The sequence below is a fragment of the Branchiostoma lanceolatum genome, chromosome 4 (genome assembly GCF_035083965.1).
Source record: "Branchiostoma lanceolatum isolate klBraLanc5 chromosome 4, klBraLanc5.hap2, whole genome shotgun sequence".
NCBI classification, from domain to species: domain Eukaryota; kingdom Metazoa; phylum Chordata; class Leptocardii; order Amphioxiformes; family Branchiostomatidae; genus Branchiostoma; species Branchiostoma lanceolatum.
In genome coordinates, this window is record NC_089725.1 from 7001566 (window position 1) to 7016008 (window position 14443).

The following is a 14443-nucleotide window of genomic DNA, read 5'->3' on the forward strand; positions in this document are numbered from 1 at the left end:
TTGTGACCGCATGTAAACGCAAAAAGGATTCTAGAGATCAGCGAATATCGGTGATTTGATAGAAATTAGTAAAGTATTATTCGAATAGTATAAAAGAATGATTTCAAATAGTTACGAATGTATTCGGTTTGGTTTACTTTTAGATATTATTATCCTTAATAGGTCTTTTTATAGCGTTTTGATGTTTTCGGTGCCGGCTTTGGAGAAGATTCAAATGTCATTTTTAGACAATAGTCGATAGTAATACTATTCTTGTTTTTTCCAATCCTTTGTGGAAAATAAATGGAGCGGATGGCGAAATGAAAAAAAAAAACCAGCAACATCAAAACAGCAAAATTATTTTTGGTATTTGCCCGAAAATAAATGATTGAGACCAAACTTGGTTAATTATTCCTGTTCCCTATCCATTAGTGTAATTTTCCTTGTCCAAAACTGCGACATATATAGGATATATAGTACTTTTATGCAAAAATAATTGCATTTCTCGAACAACCCTGAATTTTCTGCGATTTCAACCGTCTCCAGGCAAATCAAGGTAGCTTGTTATGATGCCAAGATAAAAAACTTCACGAGCTCGAGTAAAATTGCAAGCCCATTTTTCAGCAGTCCCCAGACGGTGCATTTGGCCATGTTGATTTGATTATATGGATGACATCCTCAGAGAACCCGAATACTGATGTGAGCGTGCGAATAATAATTTAAAAAAATGGCCCCCCAAAAAAGCTGCCTTCATTATGAAATCTACGTGGTCAGGAAGAAGGTTGAACAAAACAGAACACATACTGGTATACCTAAATAAAGATTCTTCATTTTCGTTCGTTGAAGACCTTTCCAAAGTTATTAGACTTTGGAATTGACTTTGGCGTTTATTTTCTCATTTTGCAGCTGCTTTGTACAATTTACAGTATGGCCGAAAACCTTTTTTTTGGAAACGGACGAAAATTGATGCGCGTGCGGATGTCATCCATATGATTAAATCAACATGGCCCTATTGGCAAGGGCAGAAATGGTGCGCCCCCCCCCCCCCCCCCCCATAACATTTCTCTCCGATGGCCTTTTGGACACTGGTTGGCCCTTTGGATACTGCCTTACCATCGATAGATGATCATAGATTTGCCTGGAGATTAATATTTTCCGACCAACCCAGAATTTCCTGCAATAGTAGCCTGGTACTATTCTCCAAGCAGAGGTTTTGGTCGGCTGGCTGGGGTAGTAGCGGCCGGGGGTTTTAACATTGCCTCCCGTAACGGGAGGCGATGGTTACGGGAGGCAATGTTAAAACCCCCGGCCGCTACTACCCCAGCCAGCCGACCAAAACCTCTGCTTGGAGAATAGCCTGGTACAAGGTAACGCCGGCTCTGAAATTAATAGAAGAACTTTATTGCGCGACCATTGTAGCAGGTACAAAGTATGGCAACAACAGTAAACATAGAACAAGACATGAGTATGGAATATGGGTGTTTCACCGGCCCAAGCCCTAGGCTACTGAGCAAACAAAATCAGTAATGGGCTTTTTCTGACCAATCTTTCCAACCGTCCTTTTTAATTACTGACAACCCGTAGAGACCTTTCGTAAACAATTAGTGTAATTGAAACCAAGGAAACCTACTCCTTTAGAAATTCCTCGGCTTGCGCTATTAATTAAAGATTAAATAACTGGGCGGGCGGACAACACTCCCAGCACCGTCAGAGATACCGGAGAGCTCACGGTAGTAATTTACCACGGCACCGCCCTACAAAGGTAGCACTTTCTGCGCGCCTGGAAAAACTGCAGCCTTTTTCCAGTAGTCCCTAGAGGGCGCATTATGGGATGTGCTAAAATATTGCGCCCTAGCGGAATTCTGTCGCCCTTCCCAGACTGCACTGGGCTTTCACCGTCGTGATGATTGATATGGGTCATTGCATTCTTGGAAAGGGGGAGGGTCATTCAAAGAAAACCGGGCGAAACCATTCAAAATAACAAAGTTATCACCTGTCATGTTCTGCTTCATCGAAGAATATTCTTCATTTTCAATATTTCCACGCTTAAAATTCACTGTTTGTATATAGTATAGTCTTCGAAATGTATGGTAAACCATGCCTAACTTCCGAGTCTTTTGTCCTGCCCGCTGGCAAGTGCAGTGTTCCGTGAAACACTTTCATTCTCTGTCGGCCTTGTAATTTGCATAATATTCAAGCAGATGTTGGGGTAGACGAGCGTAATGTTACCTGATTGCCTCGTATCTCTGACAGTGACCGCCAGGGAAGCTTATCGGTCCAAAAATATTGCGATATTACACCCAAGCAGTTGCTTGGATGTTAGTTTTTATTTGGGTGCATGGCTGTCAGAGACCCGGGCGGTCAGAAATTATTACAATTTTCAACCCCTCACATCTGCTTGAAAAAAACATTTGCATACCTTCACAGAAGCGGTCGGGCTAGGGAGGATGGCAAGATGGTAGGAGTGTCAAGTAAGTCTCGACATTTCTTCCCATTTTCACGACAATTTTCCCTCAGAATATCGCCAAGAATATCATTTCATATGACAAGAAGGTTACTAGAACTGTTTGGGAAGGTTTTACGTCTTGGGGAAAGGTATAAGGTATGAAAAAACGGGATATCTTGACACGCTACTAGGTGAATAACAAACCGACTTGGGTGAACTTGCCAGCATATATTCTGGTATATTGTACATGTGCATGCACTTGGTAATATTGCTGTCATTTAAATAAGACGTTAGTTATCATATATCGTGCTTAAGTCAACATGTAGCGATGACAATAAAGAGATTGGTATTACAGTGTAAATTCTGACCTAAATGTTAGAAATGAATATCGTTGTATTTCGTTCAAATTTCTTAACAAAAATATAAAATCAGCCATATTTACCATGTGCTAAAATCATCGTATTATTTGCCTGCTCAGAGTGTGAACTTATATATAAAACCTCAAGACGTTTTATTTTGAGGTTTTGAATGTGCTGTATTGATCAATGTTTGTTATGATATAGTATTCCTAATTAATAGATTAATAGCTGTTACAATAATATCACTTAACATAACTGAAGAAAATGTCTTTTATCAGAAGTAGCTTTCTTTTACTTTATCCTGTGATGAAATTATTGCCTGGAATTTAACATAGGGGGCCAAACCATTTGCTTGAGGGGCTTTGCATTGCGATTATTTACGAATAATGCAAAAGTCCCCATGCTTATTATGCAATGCTTAAAGTTGAATTCAGCCACCCAGTGGTAAAGATTTATGTCGAAGTAGACGGTAAGATGAGTAAAAAGGATGCTTACATCTTATTAAAAAAGGCAAACCCAAGCAATATTAGGGTCCGAAAAATCGGATTTTGAAAGTCAAGCTACTTAGTCATTTCTATACATGATTAGTTCAAACAACACTATATCACAATGTATAGCGACGTCCATGATACAAAAATATGACGTCGTTGTGATGTGAGAACTTACTGAAAATCATGGCCGGAGTTTTTGTAGGCTCGCGAAACTAAGGGGATTATCGTACGGCACGATTTTGCGCGGTTTTAAAATTCTAAAAGTATTAAATTATTACGCGAATGTGCTAAACAATGTTAGTAAATGTCACTACCATAAAGACTTCAGCATTTGTTTTATTTCCATTTTTTGGCCCTAATATTGCTTTGGTTGCCTTTAACAAGATTTGACAACCAGAGAAATGTATTGATTACCCGTCTAGAAATCTTCTGTTCATTGGCTTTTAGAGAGCCCGCTACTTCACTGACCCACCATGATAAAGGATCTTTTCATTCAGTGCTTTTCTGCATTCAACAGCCAGTAGGCGACATGCATATCTTGGTGATATAGATAAAATAAAATTGATTATGTGGTAGAAATTCCTCTGTTAATAAGTGTTTGATTCAGCAGAACAGCAAGAGAAGTGAAAAAAATATCTCGTCCAGATTGGTTTTTATTGGCTGGCAAATGTAATAAGAAAGATCCTTATGCAGGAAATGTGAGGCCAGTGCTGGGGTATCAGATATTCAGTGCCTATTGACTTAGCGCTGTTGCCAAAACTTCAGTGATAGCAAAATGCACTGCTGGCATTGTGGTATTGCAGTGAACCAACATCTGATACAGTCTATTGACAAACCACCAATCAGTTAAGCCATGCCCGTGAAGCAGGTGGGTGACCGCCATTGCTTTCTTACTCTTTTGCACCTGTCCCACCATTTTAATCTCCTACATTATTTCTCTGTATGACGTCTTTAGTTTCAGATAAAATTCTTCCTACAGGTGGGGCCATGGCCGCCGCCATATTGCCTTCACCAACAGAGCAATATTTGGGATTGATCTCTTTCTGTCTGTGTTTAAATATTCATGAGATGAGGGATATTCTATTGATTTTCGTCCCCGCTTCATCACACTAATGTATTGTGCATGAGAATGCCTCAGTCATCTATTGTAAGCAACAGTGTATTGACCAAAAGAGGTAATTGCTCAGTGTTCAATCATGAAGTGACAACATGGAAATTACGGCCCAGATAAGCTTACTCTATCAATTCTGCAATGGAGCATCCCTGTCCTTTATGTTGACAAACTATTTGTCACAGTAATAACCAGGTTGTCCATTCAGGATTGATGTCCATGTATTTGTGAACATTGGTGAATGTAGGTATAGCAAATAAATCCTTTATCCTTGTCTTACCAGAAGGTACAAAGTTCTCAGGGTTGGACAAATCCATTTGCCCGATTGCCTATGGCAGGTGAAACCGCTGATCAGGCAAGTGTATATGGCCCATGGATGGCCTCCTGTACTTGCCCAATCAGGCCAGTACCCTTTTTTGGACACCCTTTAGGATACCCTAAACTTTGACAATTAAGAAAGTGGACACCCCAGGGGCAAATCTACTTCTTCTCTATCATTTTTCTGTAAAAAGTTCATATTTTGGCCTGTTAAAACTAAAAGTATGTTACCCATTTTTCAGAACATGTATCACATAATACCAATAAGTCCCTCAATACCCATATCTTGGTAAATAAAGCAGCAAGAGTGTAGCTTTTTTTAAAAAGATTCTAGGGCCTAACATGTCCTGTCACAGCCACGTTGTATTCTGTCCTATCCCCATCATATTCTACCCTATCCTTGCAGTTGCCATCTTTCTTTACATACTAGTATTGCCCAAATCTTGCACCACTATATCCTTGAACTGTCCTTATAATCACTGAAATGGGGGTCATGTGACGAGATTTTCCCACGATCTTTTAACCTTTGATGGCCAGCGAGGTAATTATTTGCGATTATATAAGATTCCAGTCGCCAAATTGCGCCGGGACTCGGGAGAGACTAGTTTTAGCCATTCTAATCTGCCATCAGGTTTGAGATATGGAAGGAAACCCTAAGGAGATAGCATTTTTAACAAAATGCAGGAAATCACATTTCAGAAGGTAAGAAAATCCAATCTTGTAATGTACATGTATGTTTACTTAGTATATCTCGTCCACCTTATAATTACTTCTGGTCAATTATCCTCATTGTGTGTACAAAAACAAGATTAAGATTGCAAGATAAAACAAATAGCTATCTGTATAGTGTGTGTAAGATTTTGATAAAGAAAGAAAATAAGATTTTAAAAACTTGTAGTGTTTGTAGGTTATTGACAGATAAGTTCTTATTCTTGTCTTCATATTTTTTGGGGACTTCTTTTTGTCTGGTACCTCCAACAAACCCCATCTTGGTAATATTGGTTTACTCCTGTCTACCTTGGAAGGCCTCTATTGAGGAACCATTACTTACCAAGCTAGTGTACAGGGGATAAAAGAAATATTTGAAGTAACTGCTGAGGCTTGGATGATTATAAGTCGAAGCTTGTCAAAGCTTCATCCCCATAGCCATATTTTGTAGCAATGGTGGAATGGATGACAGAAAAGGGTGTTTTGCCCAAAGGTAGAATGATTAGTATGTAAGACGTAGATGCCAGCTTTCATACTCGTCTGTACATGTCAGAAATCCCTATTTCAATGTTTCAATCTCTTTGGTGTTTTGTAACAAATCAGTACGGATCGTGCCTTTTTTGCAGTGGTATCTTCTCAACATCTGCATCATATGTCAGAGTGGCCAGCAAAGTGCTAGTTGGAAAGTTATTGCCATTACTACTACACATTGGAGCACTCTCCCAGGCCAGGCACTTATAAGGCCCTTTCATACTTTTGATTGTATCATCATAGTATCAGCTTTCAAACTGCTGATATCATTCTGAAAATGGTGGTTTACATGGAAGGTTTATTGTCAGTAAAGGTGGGAAAGGTCATTGATCTTGACATTGAAAGTTATCATGCTACATGTATATGCTGCTGCTGATGTTACAGCATGCATGGTAAAACAGCTATCAGCATTTATTTGTAGACTCCATTCTTTTCTCTCTTGATGTGCCACATTGAGGTAATGTCTTATTACAGGTCAAATGTGATGTACAAGTTTACCCTTTAAAGTATATGTAACATCACATATATATACATGACAGAATGGTAGTTGTTTACAACTGTTTGCATGATTTTAGATGAATGACTATGAGTATGAAATACATTTTTAAGCCACATGAGCTGAATGAAAATCAGGCTGGAGGTAAGGTGTACATGAAATGCTCAGCATGCTATACCGTGATATGAACTTGGAGATGAGCAGGATTGCTTGTCTGTTTTCATATTTGTCAAAAAGATGAAGCTGTCGTCTTCTTAAGGTTGATGCCTTCACTTAAACCCTCCAGATGTTGGTCATGACAGGATTTATACCTAAACAAAAAAGATTGGGTTAGATTGAATCCTTCATGGTAGGACTAGTGCTGCATACCAAACTCATGTTCAGGTAAAGGTTCAGAGGTTCAGGCTCAGGTCTGGACTTAAACGTTTAGGTTTAGGTTTTTAAAAAAAACTTAACCTATAATGTTTTACAAGTCCAGTTCCGGTCCATTGTACATGTACAGGTATACAAAACCAAGTCAGTGAGAATTTTGTTGTCTACAAATCTCCAAAACTGTATATTTAAGCTTTGTTACATTTATATCTGTAAATCCTTGTGATGCCCCACCCTTGGGACAGGTGCCACAAGTAGGAAATCCTATAATATACATTTATCAACTATGTCATTAGAATTTAAACACTAGGTAAGCTGTCTCTAATGGTATACCCTCTTTTCCTTGTTCTTCCCCCTTTCTTTCACACCCAATGTCAGATATGATTCTCAGAACCTACTTTTAGTTTATTTTCAACGTTTAAGTTTACGTTGCCTTGTGCAATAACCATACAGTTGTCATGGGCGTGACAGCGCAACTGAAATTCGTTCCGAGGCCGTCGCCAACAGGATCGGTAACGGCGGCTCCGACCAACCCCTCTGCGCCCAAACCTGGCAATCTCACCTGGACGACAGCGTCCACCAAGAAGGCACAGACCACGGTCGCCCTGGTGACGGGGATCCCGACTCCAGGACAAAATGTTTCCGTGGTGACTAATTCAACGTGGAGCAGAAATCAGACCTGGGTGTCAACGACTGCCACTCCCTTGAACACAGCTGTGAAGATGGAGTCCATCGCAAGTAATGCCTACAGACATCTTGTTGTTACTATGTTAGAATTGTGTAATTTTCTTGATGCAGACGTGAGGATATTTTCCCTTAATCTTTTGTCATGTTTTAGCATTAAAGGTTACATAAATCATGACCTGTATGTTCGTTTCGTTTCGTTAACACTTCTTTCATAATATGATTTACTGAATCTTCTGTTTATTGTGTATATTGTATATATATGATTATCTCATTTTGTGGCGGTTGTGCCAAACATGGATACAGTATATTACACGACTTCTTATGATTTTATAGAATGCTATTTTCCAACTGTCATATGTTTTGCCATACTTTGTGCCTTGTACAATTATTGTGCAATAAAGTTATATATATATTTTGTTGCTTGTTGGACATGTTTATCTTTGATTAAAGAAATACCTTTTTATCTTACCAGTTGTCATTAAGTTGTCTCAGAGTCTATGCTTTGGTGTGATATTCATTTTGTTCCAAATGAATTCTAAGGTATTTTGCCATAGAAAAATATTATATTTCACTCCATACTATAGGTATACATGTGAAATATATTGTTCTATTGTTCTATCTAGTTGCTTGCTATTATTGTCCTGCCTCCCTATAGCTATAGCAAATGTTGACAAGTTACTATCAAATACATGTATCATGCTATATGTATACTACTTTTATTGATCAATGTGGTAACTAGCATGACTAAGGGTCCTATACAGTGAAGGAGATTGTACATTTGACTCATATGCTATTAGTATGTTAGGATGCTAAATGTCTCTGTAGTGCATATCAATGAGCATATTAGCATTATCAATAATGAATATTATAATGCAGCTGTGTCCTGTGACTTCATATATCTATTACAGGCACATATTCATGTCAGATACATTTTTTGTACAAGGTGCATTGAAAAATATAATAATGTAAAACCTGTACAAACTATAACCCCTTACCCTGTACAGGGCTCGAATTACTGGGTGCATGAGCACCTGTGTGCACCCAAAATTGGAGCTGTGTGGGTGTAGCCTGGAATCCAAACCTATATAAGGCTGGCTTTACACACAGTCCACTTCTAATAATCGGAACCGGTTCCGAACCGGTTGTCTTTAGACCTACGGGCGGAAGGGCAGTGCGCCACCCGTGGTGCAAGATATTACAGTCGCTCCTCTCATATTTCTTATGTTTGCTACAAGCGTTTTCTGGCATATGAAATAGTACGGGCCCAACAAAATAAGGAGGACGCATGTACAGGGACAGGCAAGACCAGGCTTGAACCCGCCGGCGTTCGTCCTCGCCGCGCTGGTTGTACTGCAAGCCGGGCACGTTGATCGGGTCATAGGAGAACACCAAAGAAGAAGCAGCCACGGGTGGCAGGCCATTGCACTTGAAACATTCGATAACTTTCAATGACTATTGCACAAATGTTTCAGAATTAGGAAAATATGCTTCTATTGCTAGCGCAGGCTTATTAGCATATCATTATCATGACCCCGAAAGCGGTCTCGGAGCCAGTTTCCTCTTTGCACACAGAGAGGAACCGCATCGACCCCCCGCTGATGTGGACTAGACCAGGGTTGGGATGTCGTCTGGTGCGGTTCCTGGAGAAACCGGATTCTCCTCTTTAGACTGGGAACGGGAGGCGAACTAGTCCAGTTAAAGTGGACTAGTTCGGGTAAAGTGGACTCAGTGTAAAGCCACCCTAAGCTAATAGTCGAGATGAGACTTGGGAGCTATAATAGGTTTGGATTCCAGCTGCAGGCTAGTGTGGGTGTAGCCATGGGACTTCCAATTCTCCGAGTGTCCTTTTACACCATTTCCACCTTACCTTCTGGCAGGCTGCCACTCTGCAGCACAAAACTGTGGAAACATACCCAGACAAATTAAACAAACATACCAACTGACTACAATACCTCCATTTTCCCAGCTTCTGGCTAATATGTATTTTCCCACTGGCTCCAATGTTTAAGACCCCAAAACGAATCAGACATGCAGAAAGCAGGAAATTGAAAACATGACATGAATAAACTTCAATAGATTATTCTTGAACCTTGGACCCAACTTCCTGTCAACATACCTACATGTAGCATGTGGAATATATATGCTTGTCTCCAGCAGTGATGTGTCTGACCTAGGGTGAAGAGTTGCTGCTTCAGTAACAATTAGACCCTGTTCATATAAGCCTATGATAGCCGGTTGAATAGATTAAAAGATTTAACCGGCTAATTTAGCTGGCTATCTTAGCCAAATATGAACGCAATTTAACCAGCTAAATAAGGGTTTTAGAGAGGGTTTTTGAGGTGATTTCAATTTAACCTGCTAAAACCCTTATTTGACCGGTAAAATTGTGTTCATATTAAGCTAAGATAGCCGGCTAAATTAGCCGGTTAAATCTTTTAATTTATTCAACCGGCTATGATAGGCTTAGTATGAACGGGGTCTAAGTTCAGTGCTTAAATGAGTGGCCCCCTACGGCCTTGCACTGAGCGAGTTTGTTAGTAAAAATAAGTGCATAAACACAGACAAACAAACTAACATGTAAAACATTAGGTTACCTCTCATCTCACAGAGGTAACAATGCCTCCTACATGTATTTCTGAGGTTAAAAAAAATTTATAATTTTTAACAAACCATTTCCTGAAAGTACTGTAAATGCAGAAATGTTCGCGGCGGTTTTCGCGTTGGGCTTTCAGCGCGAACTTAGAACCGCCGTGAAACTTTTTGCCCACATGTGACTGTAGCATTCCTATTGTTTCAAACGCGACCTTGAAACCACCAGGAACACTCCATTATCTCCCTAATGCGAAATAAAAACCATGCGAACTTAAATGCATTTACAGTATTCAAAAACTAGGAATTAGAATAGCGTGGCTTTGAGGGTTGAGAGAATAACCTGTCCTTCGTTTTTCTTCCACAGTTCCTGCAGCAGCAGCAGGTTTTATGGGCGCAATCTGTGCCTGTCTAGTCCTGCTGGTTATGCTGCATCTCTTCCTAAACAAGAAGCTGTGCTTTGAGGAGGTGGGAGGTTTTCCCTGCTTTGATCAGAAGAAAAAGGAACCCAAGGCTGCCAAATTAGGTAAGTGTCTCCAAATGAATACTTCATACTTGATACTTCAATCCTTAAAACATACGAAGGGAAATACATTGTTTATGCTGATGTTTGATTCTTCTCCTTTGCCATTTTAAAGCTTATTTTTGGGCCAAATGATTTGAAATTTGGTATGGAGGTAGAGTGAACAAATACTAATAGTGCCTTTTTTTCTGCATTTCTTTGATATAGGCCTTTGAAGTTCTTTCAGTGTTTTTTTATCTGTTGTTGCTATTTTCACCCTGAAATGTATGTTTTGGGGTCCTGAACCCTGATATCAAAACAGGATAACCTTAAATTTGGTATAGGGGTGCCTTGGTATGGGTACCGTATATGCCTTTGGCTCATTATTTCAAAGTAGAGTATCTACAGCCTCCATCAGCCTCACCAGTTACTCAGCGAGGTTCTGACTTTGGCAATGTCTCTATAGTGGCTACACATGTGTCCGATGTCGGCTCACAGAAAATCCCACAAGTATCATCTTGCTCAGGTCTCCTGCCTGTGTCACACATCAGCAGCCCTACTGTTTCTGGCAGTGCTGTAACTGTTATTTATGTACATGTACTTCTGTCTATGGCTGCATTGGGCAGATTTATGCACAAAGGCACTTGGCAATTTTTAGCCAATAAATGTATATTTAGGGCTCCAGTGTCTCTATATTTAAAGGAGGACTCAATAGCAGAGGAAAGTATTCTGGTTAAGTTCCTTAAGAATGATGATGTGCAATTTTTACCACGCGACCGACACAGATGTGTATAATCAATGAAGAAGATTTATAGATCCAATACGTTCCATGATTCATCATCAATACATATAATTTATGCAAACGACTCATTTGCAAATTGATAAGGAAATACTAGTCTAGCCCTTTTTGCTAAGACAAGACTTTCATACTTTGGATTTGGGTGGCAATCAACTGATACCATATATGCAAATGAGGTCATTTTTTGCATACACAATGTAAACATTAATTCATGCTACGTCAATCATGAAGGCTAACATCATTTGGCGAGGGTATGAGCTTGTGAAACATAAATTGTGTTAATGCTTCTCCATAATATCATGAGGTTCTATCAAGAGGAGCTTATAATTACATGCTGTGCCCCTTTGTTGCTTTCCTCTAGATCCCACTGTAATCCATAGCTGGGAAGCCCGGGGTGGCATAGCTTTGATCAGTTACGTTCATAGCACTTTTTACCATAGAAAGGAGCTTAGGAATGACGTCAAGCTCCGATTTCCCCCGAGGGAGTCCCAAGCCCGGGCCAACCAGGATCATTGTGCCTCAGATTCCTGTGATTTCCAAACATTTTGTATTTTGAAGACTTGACAGGGTTGCATATATATATAGACATCATCTTTGGCTGGAATACAAAATAGCTGTACATCCAAAATGGATGAGTTTATGGCCACTTTGGGAATGGTGGCCGCCGTTATCTTTGACTTTTTCTCTGGCGATAGGAAATTATTATGTTTTTCCTTTTCTATGGTTATGTTTTTCCTGAACACTTCAAGGGGTGCTTGTTCAATTGTTGTGGTTATTGGCACCAGTCCCTGACTTGTTTTTCTGGTCCCTGGAATGTCTAGGGGGGTCTTGGTTTATGTCTTGAGTACTTCGGTATTTCTTAAAGAGATGTTTGGGTAATTTATTTAGGCACCACTGACAGAAATTTATCCCATACTTTCATGATGTACATGAAAAGCCAAGTTTGTAATTCTCCAGCCACCATATCATGCAAATTGCATCACAGGCAAATTATAAAACAGTCAAACCTGATCAGGCAACCACCTGGCGCAGGCAACCACCTCCAGTCACATTAAAACAGCCCATCCATTTTTACATAGTTAACCCCATCCTGTCATCAGCAACCACCTGTCCTCAGCAACCATTTTTCTTAGTCCATTCACTTGAGTGGTTGATGAATCCAGGTTTGACTGAATATTGTTACTTCTGCTAAATTCCTGGACTCCCGGATATTTTGGTTCATGCTGTGCAGATAGTAGAGCGCCAGAGATAGTATGGTATACTGTTGACAGTAAAGATATAATATCTGAAATCGACAACACCCACACAAAGTCGTCATCAGAATTAATTAAAACTTAAGATAATGACTTCTGAAATTAGTAATGAAACAGGAGAGTAATTTAAACATGCCCAATCAATTTCATTATGGGCGGTATCTGATATGAGAAACCTGTTACATGTAAATTATTTGCTTGACAGACTGTTTGTAACTCGACACCATTGTACCCTCTGGCAAAATCCAATAGTTTGGCAGGTTGCATAATGCATGGTTGGATGCGTGGCTCTGGTGGCATTTCCTGCGAGAGGTAACTTTGGCTCCAAACTCGTCTGACAGGTTTCTGCATATACCCAATCCCTGCTGGGTATGCAAATAACCTCGCTAGTGGACAGGGATTTCAAAATGGCCTCTGTCAGTGCCAAATCAGAGCCTCCCAAAACAGAGACGTCCAAGCTGAACCCAAAACCTGCAGATAAGAAAGACTTTGGCCCCTCGTCAATATTAAGGGCTCTTTCCGTCTTTTATTGCTGTGGAGGAGGCTGTCTTAAAAGTAAGTCTCCAGTTGATTGTATGCTTATATGCATGGTACTTGTACTTAACCAAGCATTTAGGTGCCATATACTGCCATATGTGTAATAAAGGTATGATTATGAAACTGTCTATTATCTTCGTGGGAGGCTTCAAGGTTCTTACTGACATACCAGGTTTATGAATAGTTTTGCTAACGGAATCATTATGGCACAGATTACATCCATTCTCTGTTAACTGCTGAACTTAGAATTTATCAGGTAGTAGTGTATGAGGTCAAAGTTCATGCCATGGTGTACTGTAAATCACTTTATTTATTTATCTATTTATTTAATATAGCGGCAAGAAAATATAGCGGTTGGGGGAAAATGCAGTAGGTCACAGCACTTAATTTTAACGGTGGGAACAAAAATTAATGTATCAAATATTAGTGATCAAATATTAGCGATGATGAAATTTTAGCTGTTGACGAATGACCGTTAAATCAGCTAAAATTAAGTTACAGTTAACAAATCAAGAATTACAGTAGACTTTAACTTAACATTTAAAACACCAATTACTCACTATAAAAACTTGTGATAATTTGATGAAAGTTGGGATTAATTCTGAATAAAGAAACAGCTATAGATCACTGTTGTAATGATCATGATACATGATTTTGTGTTAAAAACATTTTTTTCAAATGAAATTGCAGTTTTTTTGTCGGAATAGGTGTCATAGTTTGGAAGAAAACAAAGCTATGATACCTGTGTGTTGTTTTCCCATTACTTCTTAGTGGGGTTATACTAGGTATTTTACTACATTATCTTTTACATTACAGTGAGTGACTACAAATTACAATGTATTATGATTATTTGGTCTAATCCATTGGTTGTCAGATTTGCCACTTTCTGATTTGAAAAAAAAGATGATAAGAAGATCACACAGTCTATGATGTATCTTTCAGGATATGAATCAGTCTCAAAATATTTTATCTAGTTGAAATGGAAGCTGCTTTGTAGTTGTTACCTTTTCCCCTCATTTATCACAGCATCAAACTGAAAAATTCATTGGTTGAAATGTTAAACAGCCTCAGGTATGATGACTTTGTGGCTCCTCAGAAAGCGTTTTGGGTTGCGAGGATGTTTTGTTTGATTTTTTGCCTGCCCGCTCCAGTAGTTTTTTGCAAAAACCCAAGAACCAAGAATTTTATTTGGTGTGACATTTTCTGTATTGAATATAATGTGCACGTCATTTGCAGATTTTGAATTTACAGCTGTTATTATAATC

At 39.3% G+C, this 14443-nt stretch overlaps 1 protein-coding gene across 3 annotated transcripts in view; it reads left to right on the forward strand.

Moving 5' to 3' along the window:
* The first annotated feature begins 2361 nt into the window (after positions 1 to 2361).
* The window catches only part of LOC136432375 (synaptotagmin-14-like), a 45111-nt gene continuing 33029 nt past the window's right edge, over positions 2362 to 14443 (forward strand). The window contains exons 1-3 of one of the 3 annotated variants that reach the window (XM_066423615.1): positions 2362 to 2450; positions 7190 to 7549; positions 10455 to 10613. In XM_066423615.1, coding sequence (XP_066279712.1) covers positions 7270 to 7549; positions 10455 to 10613 — 439 coding nt within the window. In that variant the 5' untranslated portion in view covers positions 2362 to 2450; positions 7190 to 7269. Of the gene's footprint in view, positions 2451 to 7189; positions 7550 to 10454; positions 10614 to 13033; positions 13197 to 14443 lie in introns of those variants that run through there. The other 2 variants (XM_066423616.1, XM_066423617.1) reach the window with 2 other exon arrangements.